We start from the raw sequence: 18,762 nt of genomic DNA on the forward strand, positions 1-18,762 counted from the left end.
AAAGAAAGAAACTGAAAAAACAGACCTTCCCAACTCAAAATTTCTGGGTCAATCGAAGTGTTATCTTTTTTGACTGAAATGAACATCTACCACAAAAACTTAAGCTAGCCTGATCCGTTAAGAAATTATTCCAATGGGATTCGAGCAATGTCGGAGCATTCGTGTGCCCAACTCCGTTTGGTCTCATTGGTCAAGTGATTTATAACTTTCCCCTCACCTCTACCGTTTGGGGTTTCACTAGGAGCAAAGTTGCTCATGTGTCGAAGCCATCTAACTGGGTTTCAGAAGATATGTTATTCCACTCGGGTGCCCGTTTTGTCTTAAATATTCCTCATCCTCTGCCGTTAAATGGGCACGCCTTCAGATTAATGTAGAACAATCAAAATTAAAAATAAGACACTCATCCCTTAGTAATTATAAATACAAAATAAAAACAAAGTGATTCAGTGAGTTTTGGCAAGAATTTATTTGCAAAATCATTCATGTTGTCTTTAAAACATATAGAAAAGCTATCTACTGTGTTAGTCACACTGTAAATGTTTGATTTCTGTGTTAAATGTTAACTTCATGTATAATCATAACCGCCTCCTCTAGGGTCGAAGCTGGGGGGAAAAAATACCCGCTCGCTCCATGTAAAATCTACCCGCCTCTGAAAAAATCAAAATTGAGAAAAAAAAACATTTGCTCGCCCGCTCCCATTTTTTTTTTGAAAATTTTCCGAAGAACTATTAATCAATTTGGTATGGCCTAATAATAATTGCGAGTAATTTACAGAATTTAGCCGTGCATGTTCAAAATGTACTTGTAAAACCAATTTATGAAATTTCTAACGAGTAGATTAAATAAGAGGAACAGCACGATTTTTATCAAACAGATTATGAACAGACGCTAGGGATTTTATTAAACGTACAAACCTCTTTATTGACAATTTACATTTATCACGTTATATGACTCAGTATAACATGTATAATGTGTAAATGTTTAGATAGGCACTTTGTGGTACAAAAAAGTCTGCATACTGGTTCCGCATTACCCAACAGCAATTCTGTCACTTCTATTGATATGAACATGTAATAACTTAACTATCAAAATAAAAAAAATATGAACATGACATCATAAAATTTTAAACATTTTCGCATATCGAATAATTTATAATTTTACCATTAAATATATAGATTTCCTTTCTGCTATAGAACTACAAAGTCATATCATAGTTATCATCAAATATAACTTATAAGACTGAGAGATTTGTACCTGACTTTAACAAAGTTCTAAGAATGAAATGCAAACAATCATTCTAAAGCCATACACATATGAGCCGCGCCATGAGAAAACCAACACAGTGCGTTTGCGACCAGCATGGATCCAGACCAGCCTGCGCATCCGCGCAGTCTGGTCAGGATCCATGTTGTTCGCTTTCAAAGCCTATTGTAATTAGAGAAACCGTTAGCGAACAGCATGGATCCTGACCAGACTGTGCGGATGCGCAGGCTGGTCTGGATCCATGCTGGTCGCAAACGCACTATGTTGGTTTTCTCACGGCACGGCTCATATTTTATAGAACATATATGCGTAACATGCACCGTAGAAGGGTTTGTCCGCCTAAAGACCTACAACAACCTAGTGACCTACTTTTTTCTCCCATATGAACATTGTGAAAATCGTTCTGACAATACTGGTATAATACAGCTATATAATATTCAGTTTAACCGAATTAAGGTTAAACTCTTTACTCGGCAAAAATGACTCCCCTTGTACACCATACCCTCACGTGACCAGGGAATTCTGGGTCAGGTATATAAACGCCCGTCTCGCCAGATTCCAGTCTTTTCGATTCTGAGTCCACTGAACGAGGTAGAGTCATTGATACTTTAAACAAAAATTTTAGTTTAAAAACTTCCCTCCCAACCCTGCCCGTTTTTCTCGTGTTTGTTTTATATTTGCAGGATATCACCCATCGTCGTGACTGGAGAGAGCTGAAACATTTGGGTTTACAACCAGATGCTTTGAATCCTAATGACGAACAAAGCACAAATACAAAAAGACTGTTTTAAACATTTGTCGCCGGTGTCGGGATAAAGTTGTGTTTCAGCGTTTTTAATATCATAAAACTCTTGCGATCGTGGACGGGGCAAGAAACAACGTCGATTCATATTGAATAATTTCAATTCAAGTTTTTACTCAACTGCATTTATTAAGCTATATATTTACTAGTAATCTTAATCCAGTCATGACAATTTTGTGCCAATCTTTAATTAAATAAAATATATATTAAACATTTGTATTTAGTCATTTTTTGCTGGGTAACAGGATTTATGCCCTTCTTGAATTAATAATTCTGCAAACGTATTAAGTCAATATACTTTCAGTGACACAGATAAATAACTATCTTACCCAATAGAAACAAAGTGTGGTCTAAAATCAGCTTAATACATCAAATACCTTGCATAATGCTTCATCCATTCAATAATATATCAACACATTAAACACATTGTCTTCGCGTAATATATATATCACTGTCAATTTGTAACTAAATACTTGTATTTCTCAATTTTTGCATGCAAATCACGAATAATTACCATCATGAAAATAAAAAGAATACAGTTATTCTGTGGCGCGTCTTTAAATTCTAAATCTAAATTCAACACACATGTATAATGCTTTAATTGTTATTGACCTGATATGACATGCACGAGGATTGATCCAGAAGTAATATTACAGAGTCTATTGCATATTCTAACACGATCCGCAGCAGTTGCTATATAAACATATAGCGAAATCGCCTATACATGAATCTACGATAAAGTATAGCTCTTCCATTCCGCCCTACGATTGTAACACGACTGAGATTCTACTCTGCTTCCGTTATATACCGACTAAATACTCGACTTTTTCAGTGTTATGTAGTAGTAATAAAAAGTACATCAAATTTTCTGAAACAAACAATATCTAACTGATGAATTTATTTGTTTATATTTTACCGTAAGAATATGTTTCAGCCCGGTAAGTTTCAACTTCAACACCAGTGCATCTATGTCTGGTCGTGTGTGTAGTTTACAATTTCTGCGTTGTAGGCACCACAAATGTCAACTAGATTCTACTTTGACAGTAAATAAATTATAATTAATTTTCCAATCTTCCAGACTCAAGTTTTTACGTGTTTATATGCCGCCGCAATGTTCTGGCGTGTATGTTTCAGTGCCATCATGTAGGTGACGTGTACTATTTTTAGAAACTGCATATATAAACCTTGAATTAAGTATTTACCTCTGATTTCTATATCCGACCTTTGATGTTATTGAAAATAACATTTTCACGGCAATAACTACTTAATACTTTAATTAAAATTTACTGAATATCGGAAAATTCCGTTTGATGCAACGCTTTCCAATCGTGGGGAGGTTTTTATAATAGCATATGGCCAGCCGAATGACAATCGCGCTAAAATGTAGTGCTGTAAAATGCGAAGAATTTACGTGGTTAGAATCGAAATAATAAATATGTTCCAATAATTTTATCAGTTAATAAAATATGGGCAGTCGTTCGGATGCGAATATTAAATCACTCGTGCTACGCACTCGTGATTTAATTATTACGCATCCGAACTCCTGCCCATATTTTATTAACTGATAAAATATAGGTACATATTTATTATTTCTTAATTAATTCATATAATTATAAATATTGTATCAAGTTGTGCGGTAATTTAGTTCTGATTATTCAGGTAAATATTTTAGGATTCATTATAAATTCAAAGTATACCACGGACGCTATTTCGCCGCACTGTAAACAATGCTTGTTTTATCATTTTAATACTCACATTATGTTATAATGATTTAATGTAAGGTCTTTCTGTTTCCTGTCGTTAAAATTTTGGTAACATCAGTATAGGGTTTTAAGTAAAGGTTTGTTACTGTATTACTACTTAGTGAATGAATGTCGATTTCTGACGTCAACAACGTCAGTGACGTTCAGCATTCGCTCTTTCAATGCTTTCCACAAATCGTCACCTTAGCACAAAAATGAATTAAGTCCTTCTATAAGTCATTGGAGTTGTCCACTTTTTGCACTGAGGTGATGATTAATGTTGTTTTGTCAAGAAGTTAACAATCAACTTTCATGACACTTTCAAAATGTGTTGAAAATTGATACTGTATTTTAGTAAGAATTTTCCTTGATTCCTTTTTCATTTTACACGCTTTCGTAACACCCCGTGACATTACTTTATGATCAACCCTCATTTAAAATCGACTGCTAAATAAGGTTTTTTGGGCACTGTCTGAACCACACCAGCTGCAACATTACCGGTGTCAACTGATGTGCCGTGATCAATTTTTCTCCCTTATAGAGACATGGGTCCATTTTTGGTCGACCTGCATTAAATCCTGGCATGGCCTGAAGTTTGAAGCCTAACACCTTTATACAGAGTGACACATATACATCCTCTAGGTGGAAGAAAGGAACACTAGGGGAGATTTTATACACTTCATTCGCTACATGCATGCTCGTCACGTAACCCGTTCCGGAACAAAATCCAGGGTAAAATTTCTCTGGGTAACTGTCCTCCGAGGCAAACCACTTAGATTTTCTGTTCCGTATAGGTCTTGCTTTCGCGTTACATGCGCCAACAACTGTCGTCTGCAAGATTTCAATATTAGGACCCTTGAAAATCTTTAGAACATTTGGAATATTGACGAACATGTCGTCGTCTGTTTTCATAACGTAACTTGCATGCATACACTTTGTCGCTGCCCACTTAAATCCCATAATAGTTTTATAAGTTAAATTCATGTAAGTATCAACGAAGTCCTCCTTGATAATATCATGATAGACACTGTTCTCTTGCAACACCGATTCCTTGTATCTATAATCACTTGTTTCACCTAACAGAAATGCATATCTGACATTGGCCGTATTGTTTTTAGTATGGGACAACCACGTAGAACGTAATGCTGTTCTTGCTCTAATGTTTTTATGTGTGGTCATTATAAGTACAATTAAATCTATAGTTTGATTAGGCGAGTACTGTTCACATATTCTTTCGTTTTGTATCACGTAATTAAAGTTGTGAAGAAAACACGAGCTACAATTATATTGTCGTCTGTTCACATTCGTATTCACACTGTTACCGAATTTATCAACAATTTCTTTCTTTACTGTAGAATTGTCCACTACTTCTTCTTTTACTAAACTAGAACCTTCCTGTTTTTGATATGTTTTGTTAAGAAAATGAATGGCATCTATACTGTGCTTGGTAAGTGTCGTCTGCTGGGATTTGCTGGGTAGTCTAGAATGTTCGTTGACAAGGTCGTTTCTAACATCGTTTTCTTTTCCATTACCTGCTTGTAATCCATTACGGCGAAGCTTAGTATCAGTCGAAGAATTAGCAAAAAATGATTTTGTTTTGTCGTCTGTAAATTGAAAATAAACTGATTGTTCTTTCTGGTCTCTTTCATTTTCGTACCTGGGGAAAGATTTTAAAGCGATAGTTCCATTTATAGAGTGAGCGGAAGAGAGGTCAGCAATACTGTTGAGAACATCGACAACATTACTCCGCATTTTAATGGACATGTCAACAATAACAGACATTTTTGAAGTGGATAACAACAGGTTACAACCAACATATAGTATAAGTCCTAAAAACGACAATACAATCATTTTCACAGATATTTTACCACACGAGTATTTACTCCCTTTTGCATGTAACGGATTCATTTTTGAAAGCCTTGAGTTATATTCCACACTTATAATAGCTATAGATTTACTATTGCCTAAGCCAATTTCATTGCTACACCACACACTATTTTGAAATATGTAGGATCAGCTTATATTAATTAAAAAGTCGCCTTCATTCTCGAGTATTCATATTTCTTAAACGATGATCACATTTCAACACCATTTTTTCTTCTCATTATTGTAGTGTTAGATATTGTTCTCATTCATACTGCAAGGGTAAAATCCTTTTACCTGATAAATTTCCCAAAAGGTACTAGAATTTCAAATCAGTGCATTGTCTATCGCAATGCATTATTCATATTTTCTCTTGTGGTAACAATTAATGGTGCGCGGAGATGTACCTGATGTAACTATTTAATTGTTCGCGAGTTGCATATTACTGCACACTACGAATATATAAATGAATCAATCTGCAATAATTGTTATCACTAATCTTTCCCACTTTGAACTACATTGAATCCGCCCCCATGGCATAGGATTTGAATCTGTAACTTCAATCGTCAGCATAAAATTCTCTGCGTGACAAGCACATAAAAATGATCAAGTCCTTTGTCAGTCAGTGGTTCCACTTTATTGTTCTTACTTCATGCACACTTCTGAAAATAGATCGGAGGAAAAAAAACAAGAAATTATAATGCATTATATAGATACGCTTAAAATTTACAGAAAATACTAAAAATGAAGATCAAATGAAACAATCCACACTAAATTGATATAGGTTATTAATGCCAGACAGTCGGACACACGCAATATTCTTTTTTTTTCAACAAGTACATTAGTTGGGTTTGGAGTTTTCTTTTGCCCTAAAAACCGTTTAAACCCGTTCATGCGAGGGTTAGAAAACAGTTTTCTTAAACTTTACAGAAACTTGTAACTTGTAAATATGTCTGGCCATTTAGTAGTATAATTTTGGCACAATGTATCTCTGCAGAGTACAAAAAGCACTGATGGGTGTGGAGTTAAAAGCATGAACAATATTAATATCCTATATATTTAATGCAGGTTTTAGCTTTATAGTCATTTCTCTGTGTCAGTTTGTTGCCGATTACTAAATATCTGACCACATCCTTTCAATGAATTCCGCACCTGTAACGTAATAAAACGTACTAGCGTCTGATGGCCCTTTCACGCTTTCGTAGAATCGACATTTATTACACGAAATTCATTTTGAAAATATTTCTGAAATGTCTAACTAGATCTAGGTCTGCAGCTCTCAGTTACGGAAATATCTAACATCCGAGGTATATACTGACACTTTTAGACAAAATCAAAAAGGACCTTTTGAACGATTTGAAGAAGTTCAAAAAATCTCTATATACCCTTGGTCCGTTACGGACTCCTGTGGGATTTGTATTGTTTTTTTCCGAGTGCAAAGATTTTTTCGTTGGTGAAAAGCTGACATGTCGTGCTAAAGCCTCGGTATTTTCAAATCGTAAGAATGTGCTGAAAATTACGGAAGAGCATTAGTTCCAGCTGTATGTTATTTATTAACTCGAAATTTCGAGTCACTAACTCAAAATTTCGAGTTACTAAGTCGAAATTTCGAGTTACGTATCTCAAAATTTCGAGTTAGTAGTAAACTAAGTCAAAATTTCGAGTTACTAAGTCGAAATTTCAAATTACTATGTCGAAATTTCGAGTAACGTATCTCGAAATTTCGAGAGTTTACGTGGATGTATAGGTCCTAGCCAAGATAAGGTACCTGGTGTATCCATCGGGTAGCCCTACAGGGTCATATGATTCAGATGACCGGGCAGCGTTTGCTCATAAGAAATATCACTATTTAAACCATGTAAAAATGCAACTTTCGTTTTCAAGTTTAACCTGTGTACTTTCACTTTCTTTACTTCGGTCGTCTAACGTCATTTTCTGTGTTGTCAAAAACATACGTTAGTCAGGTGAGGTGTCCTAAGGCTAAAAACTTACTTCTTGATTTTAAGCATGTTACTGACATGTAGTAGTAATTTCAACATTTTCAAATGATAAGAGCATTTTTAGAAACCTTATAATCAAATATTTTACTTATTAACAGGCCTATATATGTATATAAAGATATATATATATCTTTATATATATATATATAGGCCTATTAAGTAAAATATTTGATTATGTGTCTAGCACCTGTGTTAGAAACGTGGTATCACAAAATCGGAATCACTTCATTTTTTCCCTTCCGATATCATTTACATCAAAATGTTTGAACATGACTATGTTATGTGTAATCCATGACACACGAACGTTCTTCTAAACAAAGTCTATCTGATTTATTCAAACAGCGAAATTAACTTTATTACTTTATCAAGTTATTTCCGTAAATTAAAGTACATTACGTTTGTTCAGATTTATCAAACGACGACGTTATTTTTAGCTATTACGGATCTAACACATGTCAACACTTTTCGTGGAAAGATTTCTAACCAACGTGACTAAGAAACAGAGTTCGGAAAAACCATGTTGCATTATTCATTATCTGATTAACATTAATTTTCAATTTTTAATTTATTAATGCTGTTTGTTGTTGTTGTTGTTGTTGTTGTTTTTAATTTGAAGGCAGAGACACGGAACATTAAATGAACTCTTGTATGTACCTCTTTGTTAGAATATTCTTATAAAAAATTCCACTGCTTCGACATATACTCTAATTATTTCTTCACATGATAAGTATACATTATGCATATATATGGAACGCCGCGGCCGTCTTATATGAACATTTTTCATATTATTGAATACTAGTATATAGGTTCATTCGCTCATTATATAAATTGGAAAATGCAATATATGGAACCGTTGCGTCTTAATATGGAACCAACTTTTCATTATATTTATTCATTCGTTTTTAAGAGTATATAGGTTCATATATAAATTGGAAAATGCAATATATGGAACCGTTTTGTCCTTGCATGGAACCAACGTTCATTATAAGATAGCAAAACATTATTATACATATTTGATTTCCCTTTATATACATTAAAATGTAATATATGGAACCGTTCTGTTTTTATATGAAACCAACTTTTCGTTATATGATATTAAAACATTATTATATAGATTCGATGTCCCTTTTTATGTTTTTTTTTTCTGAAATACAGATAACTCGTCAATAGCGGGTCACTATCTACACTTTTAGCATATAGTGAAGAATGTTTAAACTTTCATGATATCTAAACTTATTAATACTTAAAACTATTGCTTGCATTCATATCAATGTTTGATTTATTTGAATCATTCTTTTATGTCTGAAGTTATGATGAAATATTTATACCTCTCTGATTCACCAATAGGGGGTCACTTTTGCCAATAGGGGGTCACCTAGTTTATCATATTTTCTATCTATTTAAAATAGTATTTTTTTCTGACAAAACATGACTGTGGTATTAGAAATAAACATTTCAAGACAGAATATAATGAGAGACAGCATGTTTACATTTCAAACAGGAGATATTAAGTAAAAGAATATAGCACTAGTTTTCACAGTTGTATTTCTATGCATAAATAGCACCATCTGTATCTAAAATTAAAATCAAAATATTGATTCACAGAACCTTATTCATTTATCTAAATATGCCAGTTCAAACCAGTACAACATCAATTCAAAGATTGATTTGTATTTTTAAGCAGAATAAACAACCTTTTGATTATCCCTGATGTGGGTGATTCTCTACTGGCTGAATGGCCGTCTCCGTTTGATGGCACTTTTTGTCATCGAAGTCAATCTAAAATTCATAATCATTTTATTCCTATGAAAGTGAGTGTTTCACTCGTCAAAATGATACCAATTTTGTGTGGTTTTATCTAAGAAATTGTGAGGTATGCTCAAAAATATTCTACTTCGAAGACTTCAAGAGTGCTTAAATCCAAGTCAGGAAACATGGTCGCAAGAGTTATCTACTCATGGAACCCAAACTCATTAGATTAGATCAATATTCCTTTGTCTAATAATTGCTATGTGATAAGTGTATATAACTGGATATTTAAACATTGTATACTCTAATATGTATAAGAGAGATTCACATTTTATTTTCAAGTGATCCTCTATTGGCAGTGATTCTCTATTGGCGAGTTGACTGTACCACACAATTACAGTATACATTGATTGGTTACAATTTGAGCCGCACCATGAGAAAACCAACATAGTGCGTTTGCGACCAGCATGGACCAGACCAGCCTGCGCATCCGCGCAGTCTAGTCAGGATCAATGCTGTCCGCTAGCGATTTCTCTAAATGCATTAGGCTTTGAAAGCGAACAGCATGGATCCTGACCAGACTGCGCGGATGCGCAGCTGGTTTGGATCCATGCTGGTCGCAAACGCACTATGTTGGTTTTCTCATGGAGCGGCTCATTTCTGTCCGCGCCCCTGCTTAATTAGTCTAAATAATGAGACCTCGGGCAGACCGCTTTTACATTTTGATATTTTACGTTGTCTACCTAGAGGCCTAGTCTACCTCGGAGGCGAATATCGACAAGTCAAAATAATATAACGATATTCAACTCTCGAGTACAATTATTTGGACTACTGCTTAATAAGCTTAGAGGTATACCCACAATCGTTCCACTAATAAATATTACTATATCTACACGTTCTACAGCTCGCATACAGGAAAATATATTGCTCTTGTACAATTACAGACAGATAATTACTAGCATCAATTCTTAAAGTATGAATAATATATCTAAGACATAATCTATCGTACATACGCCACAAAAGAATGAAAATACACAAAGAAATGAAAAAGAAAAATACCAAAGTTTATCCATAATAAAATCCTTCTGCTACGAACAACATGCATTATGCTAGCAATGTGTAAGATCGTATTTCAACATCACCTGTGTATGCGTGCTCGGATAAGAAAGTAGTTCTGTTACAGCGTCTGCTACTCCTGATCAAAGAAGTATAAATACTTTATTTTTATAGCTCTTTGTCCTGATCCAAAATCCAAGTAACTTCCGATTTCGTGTTTTGTGCTTTGAACTTAAGGTGGTGTCACGATATTGCCTTTCAGCTTCTTATACTTTTTCTAGAAAAGCATAACCTTTCGGTTCAATATACTTTTTCTAGAAAAGCATAACCTTTCGGTTCAAGCAGTTTGTTCAAAAATATCACAAAAATTTTAAAGATGAAATAAAGAAAATTCTTGTAAAATTTACGATTAAAGTTAGAACTTATGCTTAAATTAATTTGGATATACGTGCAAGGTTGAGGAAGAATAGTAACAAATAAATTTGCTATATGTTCTATATAAAATGAACAGTATTTTGATAGCTGTCACCTTTTAAAAAATTAATTATTTTAAAATGAATTATGTACCCTATATTCATGAATGACAACTAACAAAAAAAAACAACAAGAAAAGTAGGGGTCATATATCTGTAAAGGAGCTTTTTTTGTGTGCCTGGAAGAGCTGCCTGATTATCTATTTAGTTGTTTTATACCTATTGATACCTAATCCGTTTATATTGCACGATATGTATCTATTTAAGTAACATGACCATTACGTCATTGCGATGATGCCCGCATGATCTTAAATCATTTCAGTGTTGGCAGACCGGTAAATATAGGTTCTAGTCAAAGAACTAAAAATATATTTTATAGCTCTTTGTTCTAGTGAAATCACCTGGGACTTTGAATACTTTATATTAGCGGTAGAAGATCTCGTAGAATAGAGGCATAGTTTTGTTATTTCTACTTTTCAACATCGTATTATCGTTCTTTCTTTGTTTCGAGCTCACAATATGCGGCGCTGGCCCTAACGGAACAACATATAATATAAAATCTTAAAAATATTTCTTTAAAAAGATCTAAATAGTAGTACTTACTGGACGGGGTTTGTGTGATTCCTTTCCATGCATTCACGTTCAAGACAACACTATATACCAAACTACCATTCCTTAAACAATCGTCTGATTAAATATTGAACACGTTGAATACATATGAACACCGTTCGTGGTTGTCGAAGGTAGCATATACACTCTTCTCAAATTACTAACTGGTGTTTTCCGTCTTTAGAAAATAAGTCAACACATCCAAATGTTTTAATACGCCTATATTTATTGTATTTTGTGTTTTTATGGTTGCACACCGATAATAAGATGATAGTCTGATCTCTGGTGTGAACAGATGCTATCAATTTTGACATAATTCGGTCTAATCTCAGCAGACTGTCAATTCTTTCTTTCTTACAGTGGCACTGTTAATAATAAATGACTTAACTCGACTAAAGTTGTTAATTATGCATATAAGATGGAACTTGTTCGGTACGCCTAGAGTTTAGATGCAAACCCAGTTATAGCTTTAAAATTCCATTATATTACCGGGAAAAATGTGTTGATACGACCACGTGTATTTTTTTTTAAATTAACTCGAAATATCAACAACAACAAACAATTACTTTTATTTAAGTCAGGTCACATAATGTAACAGTATGACTGAATAAAAGTAAATAAAGTGTGGGGGTTTTTTCTTAGCAATAGTACAATTAGATAGTTTTCTGTAATGAACATGGGGACAGTTATTTTGTCATCACAATGCATATTGTTAATGTATACAGATAGATGGAATAAATACAGCCTAATCGTCTTAAAATTACAGATAATTATAGATGTACGAAAAAATTAAGTTCGTGTTATTTGAAATTGCAACTCTGTAAGAGAAAGGTAAAAGAAAAATAACTGTCAGTTCCTCACTAAAATACAGGTACATAGCAATATTGAATACACATGCGCAGACAGAATTAAAATACGGCTAGTTGTCGTGAGAAAAAATATACTACGATAGTATTTTTTGCACGAAAATCTCGCTTACTGCGGAGATTATGAATGACGTTCTCGAGAACAAAAAGTGTGTCAAATGTTTTGTATGCCTAACTTCAAAACAATATAGTACAACTGTAGCAAAACAAAAGGGGACTTTATTTCATGGGAATATTTTATAAAATGAAAAATGCTAATTCTTTGAAGACAATATTCTTAATTTGGATTACATACATATGTTCGTGTGAACTGAAAAATAAATACACTTTAATTTTTCTATTCTATCTAACTTGCATTTTAAAGTGATGCATAATACGACTTACAAATAGTATTATATTTCTAAGGAGATGTAAGTGTCCCGTTGAAATCAATTCCTTAAATTTCAATGTATTCGGCCTCCTGTAATAATAACTTGGTATATAGCGTTTTCTTTGAGTGCAAAAAATGGGCATACAAAGAGGTAGTGAAACTCATCGCCAACTTCATTCAGACTGCACAAATTACATTTACGGGCTTCATATGGGAGGTTTGAGTTACGCCACCGTCCCGATTCGACAGGAAACCTTCGAGACATTTTATCGGAACTACCTTAATTAACTCGAAATTTCAAATACGTATCCAAGTATTGAGAAACTGACTCGAAGTTTCCGACATATATCCAATTTTCGAGTCGAAATTACGAGTCATGTTACTCAACTTACCGTCTCGAAATTTCGAGTTACTAACTCAAAATTTTGAATTAGTATTTATTAGTTAATAATAAATGACTTATTTAGCTCGACTAAAAATGTTAATTATTCATACAAAATGGAACTTGTTCGGTACGCCTAGAGTTTACATGCAAAGCCAGTTATAGTTCATTATATTATCGGAAAAAAATGTTGACACGACCACGTGTATTTTATTAAATTAACTCGAAATTTTAAACACGTACCTCGAAGTTTTGAGAAACTGACTCGAAATTTCCGACATATATCCAGTTTTCGAGTTGAAATTACGAGTTGTATAACTTACCGTCTCGAAATTTCGAGTTTCGTACTCAAAATTTTTAATAAGTATTTTGCCTTTTTATCTGTCGCAAAATTTGAACGTATGCCGTTTGACAAAGGCTAAAAAATTTAAAAGCTTTTTCGTGCGTACGTAACTAAACTAAAGGACACAGAAACAACATTTTTATCCTCCCGTTCAAATTTTTCTTTTTCTGAACATTATTATTTCGCTCTCTACCAATCATCATATGTCAGGTATCACCTTTTACATTATTTAACTGTTCATTTCATGTATATGCAAATATATAAAACCAACATGCATGTTATGTGTATCTAAATTGTAACAATTTTTTCATATTCAATTTTTACAAGAACTGCCTTGAAACTTCTCATTACTTCTGTCATTTCAGTAGTTAAGAATCGATATACGAGTAGGTTAGGGAAAACACTGATTACTTCCTATCATATTACAGTAAACCTGAATAGACAGTGTTACCATGACAACATTTTCCAGTACAAAGCCTCAATTCGTGTAATACAGGTAGAGCGAGTGAGCGGTGAATGAGGGCTGTTTTGAAAAAATAACCAGTTTGCATTAAATTCATAAATCAGTTCCCCATATGATTTCAGTTTCGTATAGTAACATTACAGCAAGATAATCAGCAAATGGTAAGATATCAACATAACCAGATAATCAGCAAAGATAACATGGTAGTAAGATATCGCCCCCATCAGATAATCAGCAAAGGTAAAATAGCAGTAAGATATCGACAACACCAGATAATCAGCGGCGAACATGGTAATAAGACATCGCCATCAACAGATAATAAGCAAGATGTCGCCACCACTATATTATTAGCAAAGGTAAAATGACAATTAGATTTTGTCCCAGTCAGATAATCAGCGAAGGTAATATGTAAGCAAGATATTGCCACCATTAGATAATCATATATCGTCTCACCAGATAATAAGCAAGGGTAGCATGGCAGTAAGATATCGCCTTCTAACATGGCAGTGTAAGTTATCATCACCATCATATTCTCAACTAAGGTAAAATGACAGTAAGATATCGCCATCACCATATAATTAGCACGAGTAACATGACGGAACAATATCGTCACCGCCAGACAATTATCGTGAGTAACATGACAGAAAGTTATCGTCACCACCAGACAATTATCGAGAGTAACATGATATCGTCGACACCAGGCAATTATCGAGAATAACATGACGGAAACATATCGTCACCACCAGATAATTAGCGAGAGTAGCAAGACGGAAACATATCGTCACCACCAGATAATTAGCGAGATTAACATGACGGAAACATATCGTCACCACCAAATAATTAGCGAGAGTAACATGACGGAAACATATCGTCACCACCAGATAATTAGCGAGAGTAACACCAGATAATTAGCGAGAGTAACACGAAGGAAACATATCGTCACCACCAGAAAATTAGTGAGAGTAACACGACGGAAACATATCGTCACCACCAGATAATTAGCGAGAGTAACATGACGGAAACATATCGTCACAACCAGATAATTAGCGGGAGTAACACCAGATAATTAGCGAGAGTAACACGAAGGAAACATATCGTCACCACAAGAAAATAAGTGAGAGTAGCACGACGGAAACATATCGTCACCACCAGATAATAAGCGAGAGTAACATGACGGAAACATATCGTCACCATCAGATAATTAGCGAGAGTAACACCAGATAATTAGCGAGATTAACACGAAGGAAACATATCTTCACCACCAGAAAATTAGCGAGAGTAACACGACGGAAACATATCGTCACCACCAGATAATTAGCGAGAGTAACACGACGGAAACATATCGTCACCACCAGATAATTAGTGAGAGTAACACGACGGAAACATATCGTCACCACCAGATAATAAGCGAGACCTGTATGAAATTTTACAGCTGTAAAAGACCGGTGTTGAAAAAGAGACATTATTTTAAGGGACGGAAGAAGAGGTATAAAAAGTTTTAGGATGAATTGTAATTCTCTAGAAAGGGTAGCAATTGGTATAAAAATGGCAAAATAAATGATCTTGTAAGTAAAAACGAAATGAAATATATTTACAGTAGCATTTGCAAAATTCAAGAGTAGGATACCAAGTAAACACTATGCATCAGATCTTGTTTATAAAACTTTCTTTGCCATAAAAACAATGAGTTTTGTAATTATTTCTTTTAAACTTATCAGCTTCAAATATAGCGTAAAAAGTTAATGCATACACTTATACATATCTTTGTTCCGAAGACTGATAGACTTTAACATCAGATTTTAACAAGAGCTGTCCGTAAGATAGCCATTGCTCGACTATTCGATTTATCCCAGAAGCATGAATGTTACCCTAAATATTAAAATATCTATTTAGTTTCAATCCATTATCTTCATTAATTTTAACTTTCGTGTAAATCTTTAGCCAGAAGTTTTTAAATTCAAAAGGGATATAAGTTTGCAAAATACATGCCAGAGATATGGGACTATGCTATGGCATAGTTTTATAAACCCAAAGAAACGTGTATAGATTCAATTTAATATTTGCATTAGTCTTTGAGATAGTAGCTTGCATGCAAAACTTTAAAAAGGATTTTCTAAGACCAAAAGGGGACATAATTTACCAAAATACATGTCAGAGTGACGGGACTTGATCCTGTGAGGTTGATTATTGACCTAGAAAAAGAAAAATACCGGTAAGTTTCAAAGTTATATGTACTTGCATGTAAAACTTTAACTAGGATTTTCTAAATTCAAAATGGGGCATTATTTAGCCAAATTGCATGTCAGAGTTAAGGGACCTGATGCTATTACCTAGTTTTATAACTCCAGAGACACACGTTTAGTTTGAATTCAACATCTGCATTAGTTTTGGAGATAGTAACTTGCATAGGGTTTTCCAAGTCCAGAAGGGGGTATAACTTGGCCAAAATACATGTCAGAGTTATGGGACAAGACCCAGTGAGGTTAGAAATTGACATAGGAAAAAAGTTTCAAAGCCTTTGAATGATAGCTATACGTACTTGTATGCAAGATTTTAACCATGTACTTTTCTCGTCAATTTAAGTCAGTTTTAAGTTTAGATTTATTCTTCAAATTCAGAACATGATCTATTATTTGAAAAAGGCCCAACTATGTGTAATAGTTCTGTGAACTGTGGTCATTGTGTATATTCCATTAGAAGGAATAGGATTTAATGTAATCGTGCCATGAAATGGTTATTTAAGGCAGTGTAAAGAACATTCGTTCCAAATTATATTTGGATTTTCTTTTTTGTACTAATTCTGATAAAACAGGAGGTGCCAAGTTATTTAATATTCTGAAAGTTTCAATTGCCATGGTTCTCATTCTTCTGATGTGTAAGCTTGGTAAATTAACTTTAGCAAGTAGGTCAGTGCGAACTTACTTTTCTCATTTTATTCAATATGTTACTACTTATTACTTTTCTAATTAGTTTTTTTTCATTTTGAAATTGCTATTTTTGTTTTCTTTATTACTGTGGTGTATGTAAAACGCAGAGCGGCATATATAATGTACTCATAAAGAAATAGTATATATTTAGTATATATTAGTTTGTCACAATTTTGTCTTGGGCGTATCTTTGACTTTTGAGACAAACTGAGCAATAGCAAAAATAAATCACGAATGAAAAATACGAACTTTGTTAAATATACAGGACAATCGTTTTGAGAAAAAAAAAAGATACGAAAGATACGCCCCATGTACGATTCGAACCTGCAACCTTGTGGTAGTCGATAGTAAATCGTCCATACCGACTATACAAATGACTTGGTCACGACAAAGTTAGTTCATTATCAAACTTAATGGCATACCATACCATTTCGTATCATAAAAATGTGACAACCGAATTTTTGGTGTATCTATTGCAAAATGGTCAAATTCGATAGAATTTTCTTGTGAAATGTATTGGTTTGCATTATTTAGTCTTGAAAATAAATTTGTTATTTTATTTAAGTTTTTTTAGCTTATGAAACCAAACAAAATAACATGATTACATTAAGTCAGAACCTTCTGGCCTCGTGCATTATATTTATATCAACAAATCATGCATATACAGACTTACCTACTATTGTACTAAAATCCCTCAGATTATATACTTTCTCAGACAAACCGTAGAGACATACCTGTTATCGCAGTAACCTCCCTCATTTCTTACATTTTCACCAATAAACCACACGTACTTACCTGTTACCTGGTTGCAGACAACATCAGCAGCATCTTGTAAGTTGCCAAAGAAAAATATCAATACACAGGTGAAATGTAATACCCTATAATACGGATGACTTATTGATCTTTTACAGGAAAACAATCGAAGGAGAGTGCTCATAATTGCAGGTAATTATTTCCTGGTCTAGCATGTGACCAAACAGAATAAAAGCATATTATTTAGACTTGATCCATCTAAAGACAATACAATATTCTCATTTGTAAAAGTATAGTATAGTAATTTATAACAGATCAGTTAACTTGATTTTGTAAAAAGCTTGAAACTTATTTGAGCCATACCGGCGATAATGCATTCTTCCCGTGTTTATATTGAACATGTTTTCCCTGTCTCTGCGAGAAAAAAGAAAATAACAAAATTAAAAAGCAACTACTTTCATACGTACCTAGAAAATGCATGAATTTTGTTTCAGTAATATTTATCGTTCGTACACTAACAAGATAAATTCTTGAGATTTTTAATCATTGTTATGGAATTTACAGACTGTTTTTATAAATAAAAAAGAATAACGTTTAACTTGTGTCCGTGGCATGCTTTTGTCTTCATCAATTTATTAGCATTTAATGCTGCGTTGATTTCGACCTCTGTTTAGTTGGCATTTTAGTTATTTAGATCATCTTCAATTGAAACTGCATTTCCCACAGTAGACTAAAGCTTACAAAAATAATATTATTGTTTCTGGCATTCAATGCGTTCTGAATTACACACCATTTTTGACCACTGCACCAAACTCGAAAATGTCAAAGAAATTAACAGTTTTGCCACTTTTAAATACTAGTTTTTATTTTAATTTTTGTTCATCATATAGCGTATATATAAATTACACTTTACGCGATCCTTAACAACGGAAGTAAAATTTTGCGCATGCGTACGTTGGGAAAAAAGACATGACCGCACAATAACTACGTTAAAGATTGAATGACCCTAGTTAAAGTTATATCACATTTCAATCTATTCGCTCAATACGAGTCTGTATTATAATCTATAACCACTGCAGGGCAAAAGAAAATATATGTAAA

General features: G+C 33.7%; 1 protein-coding gene across 3 annotated transcripts; it reads right to left on the reverse strand.

The window, feature by feature from the left end:
- Positions 1-447: 447 nt before the first annotated feature.
- LOC123561663 (beta-1,3-galactosyltransferase 1-like) lies at positions 448-17,665 on the reverse strand. 3 transcript variants are annotated; one of them, XM_045354175.2, is made up of 2 exons: positions 17,582-17,665; positions 448-6,332 (listed from the first exon to the last, which is right to left on the reverse strand). In XM_045354175.2, the coding sequence occupies exon 2, from the start codon at positions 5,713-5,715 to the stop codon at positions 4,255-4,257; it is 1,461 nt and encodes a 486-aa protein (XP_045210110.2). In that variant the 5' UTR covers positions 5,716-6,332; positions 17,582-17,665; the 3' UTR covers positions 448-4,254. The 3 variants fall into 3 exon arrangements, with proteins under 3 accessions (XP_045210110.2, XP_045210108.2, XP_045210109.2); XM_045354173.2 differs by lacking the exon at positions 17,582-17,665 and adding an exon at positions 10,479-10,580; XM_045354174.2 differs by lacking the exon at positions 17,582-17,665 and adding an exon at positions 7,858-8,042.
- Positions 17,666-18,762: the final 1,097 nt, after the last annotated feature.

The sequence above is a fragment of the Mercenaria mercenaria genome, chromosome 10 (assembly GCF_021730395.1).
Source record: "Mercenaria mercenaria strain notata chromosome 10, MADL_Memer_1, whole genome shotgun sequence".
NCBI lineage: Eukaryota > Metazoa > Mollusca > Bivalvia > Venerida > Veneridae > Mercenaria > Mercenaria mercenaria.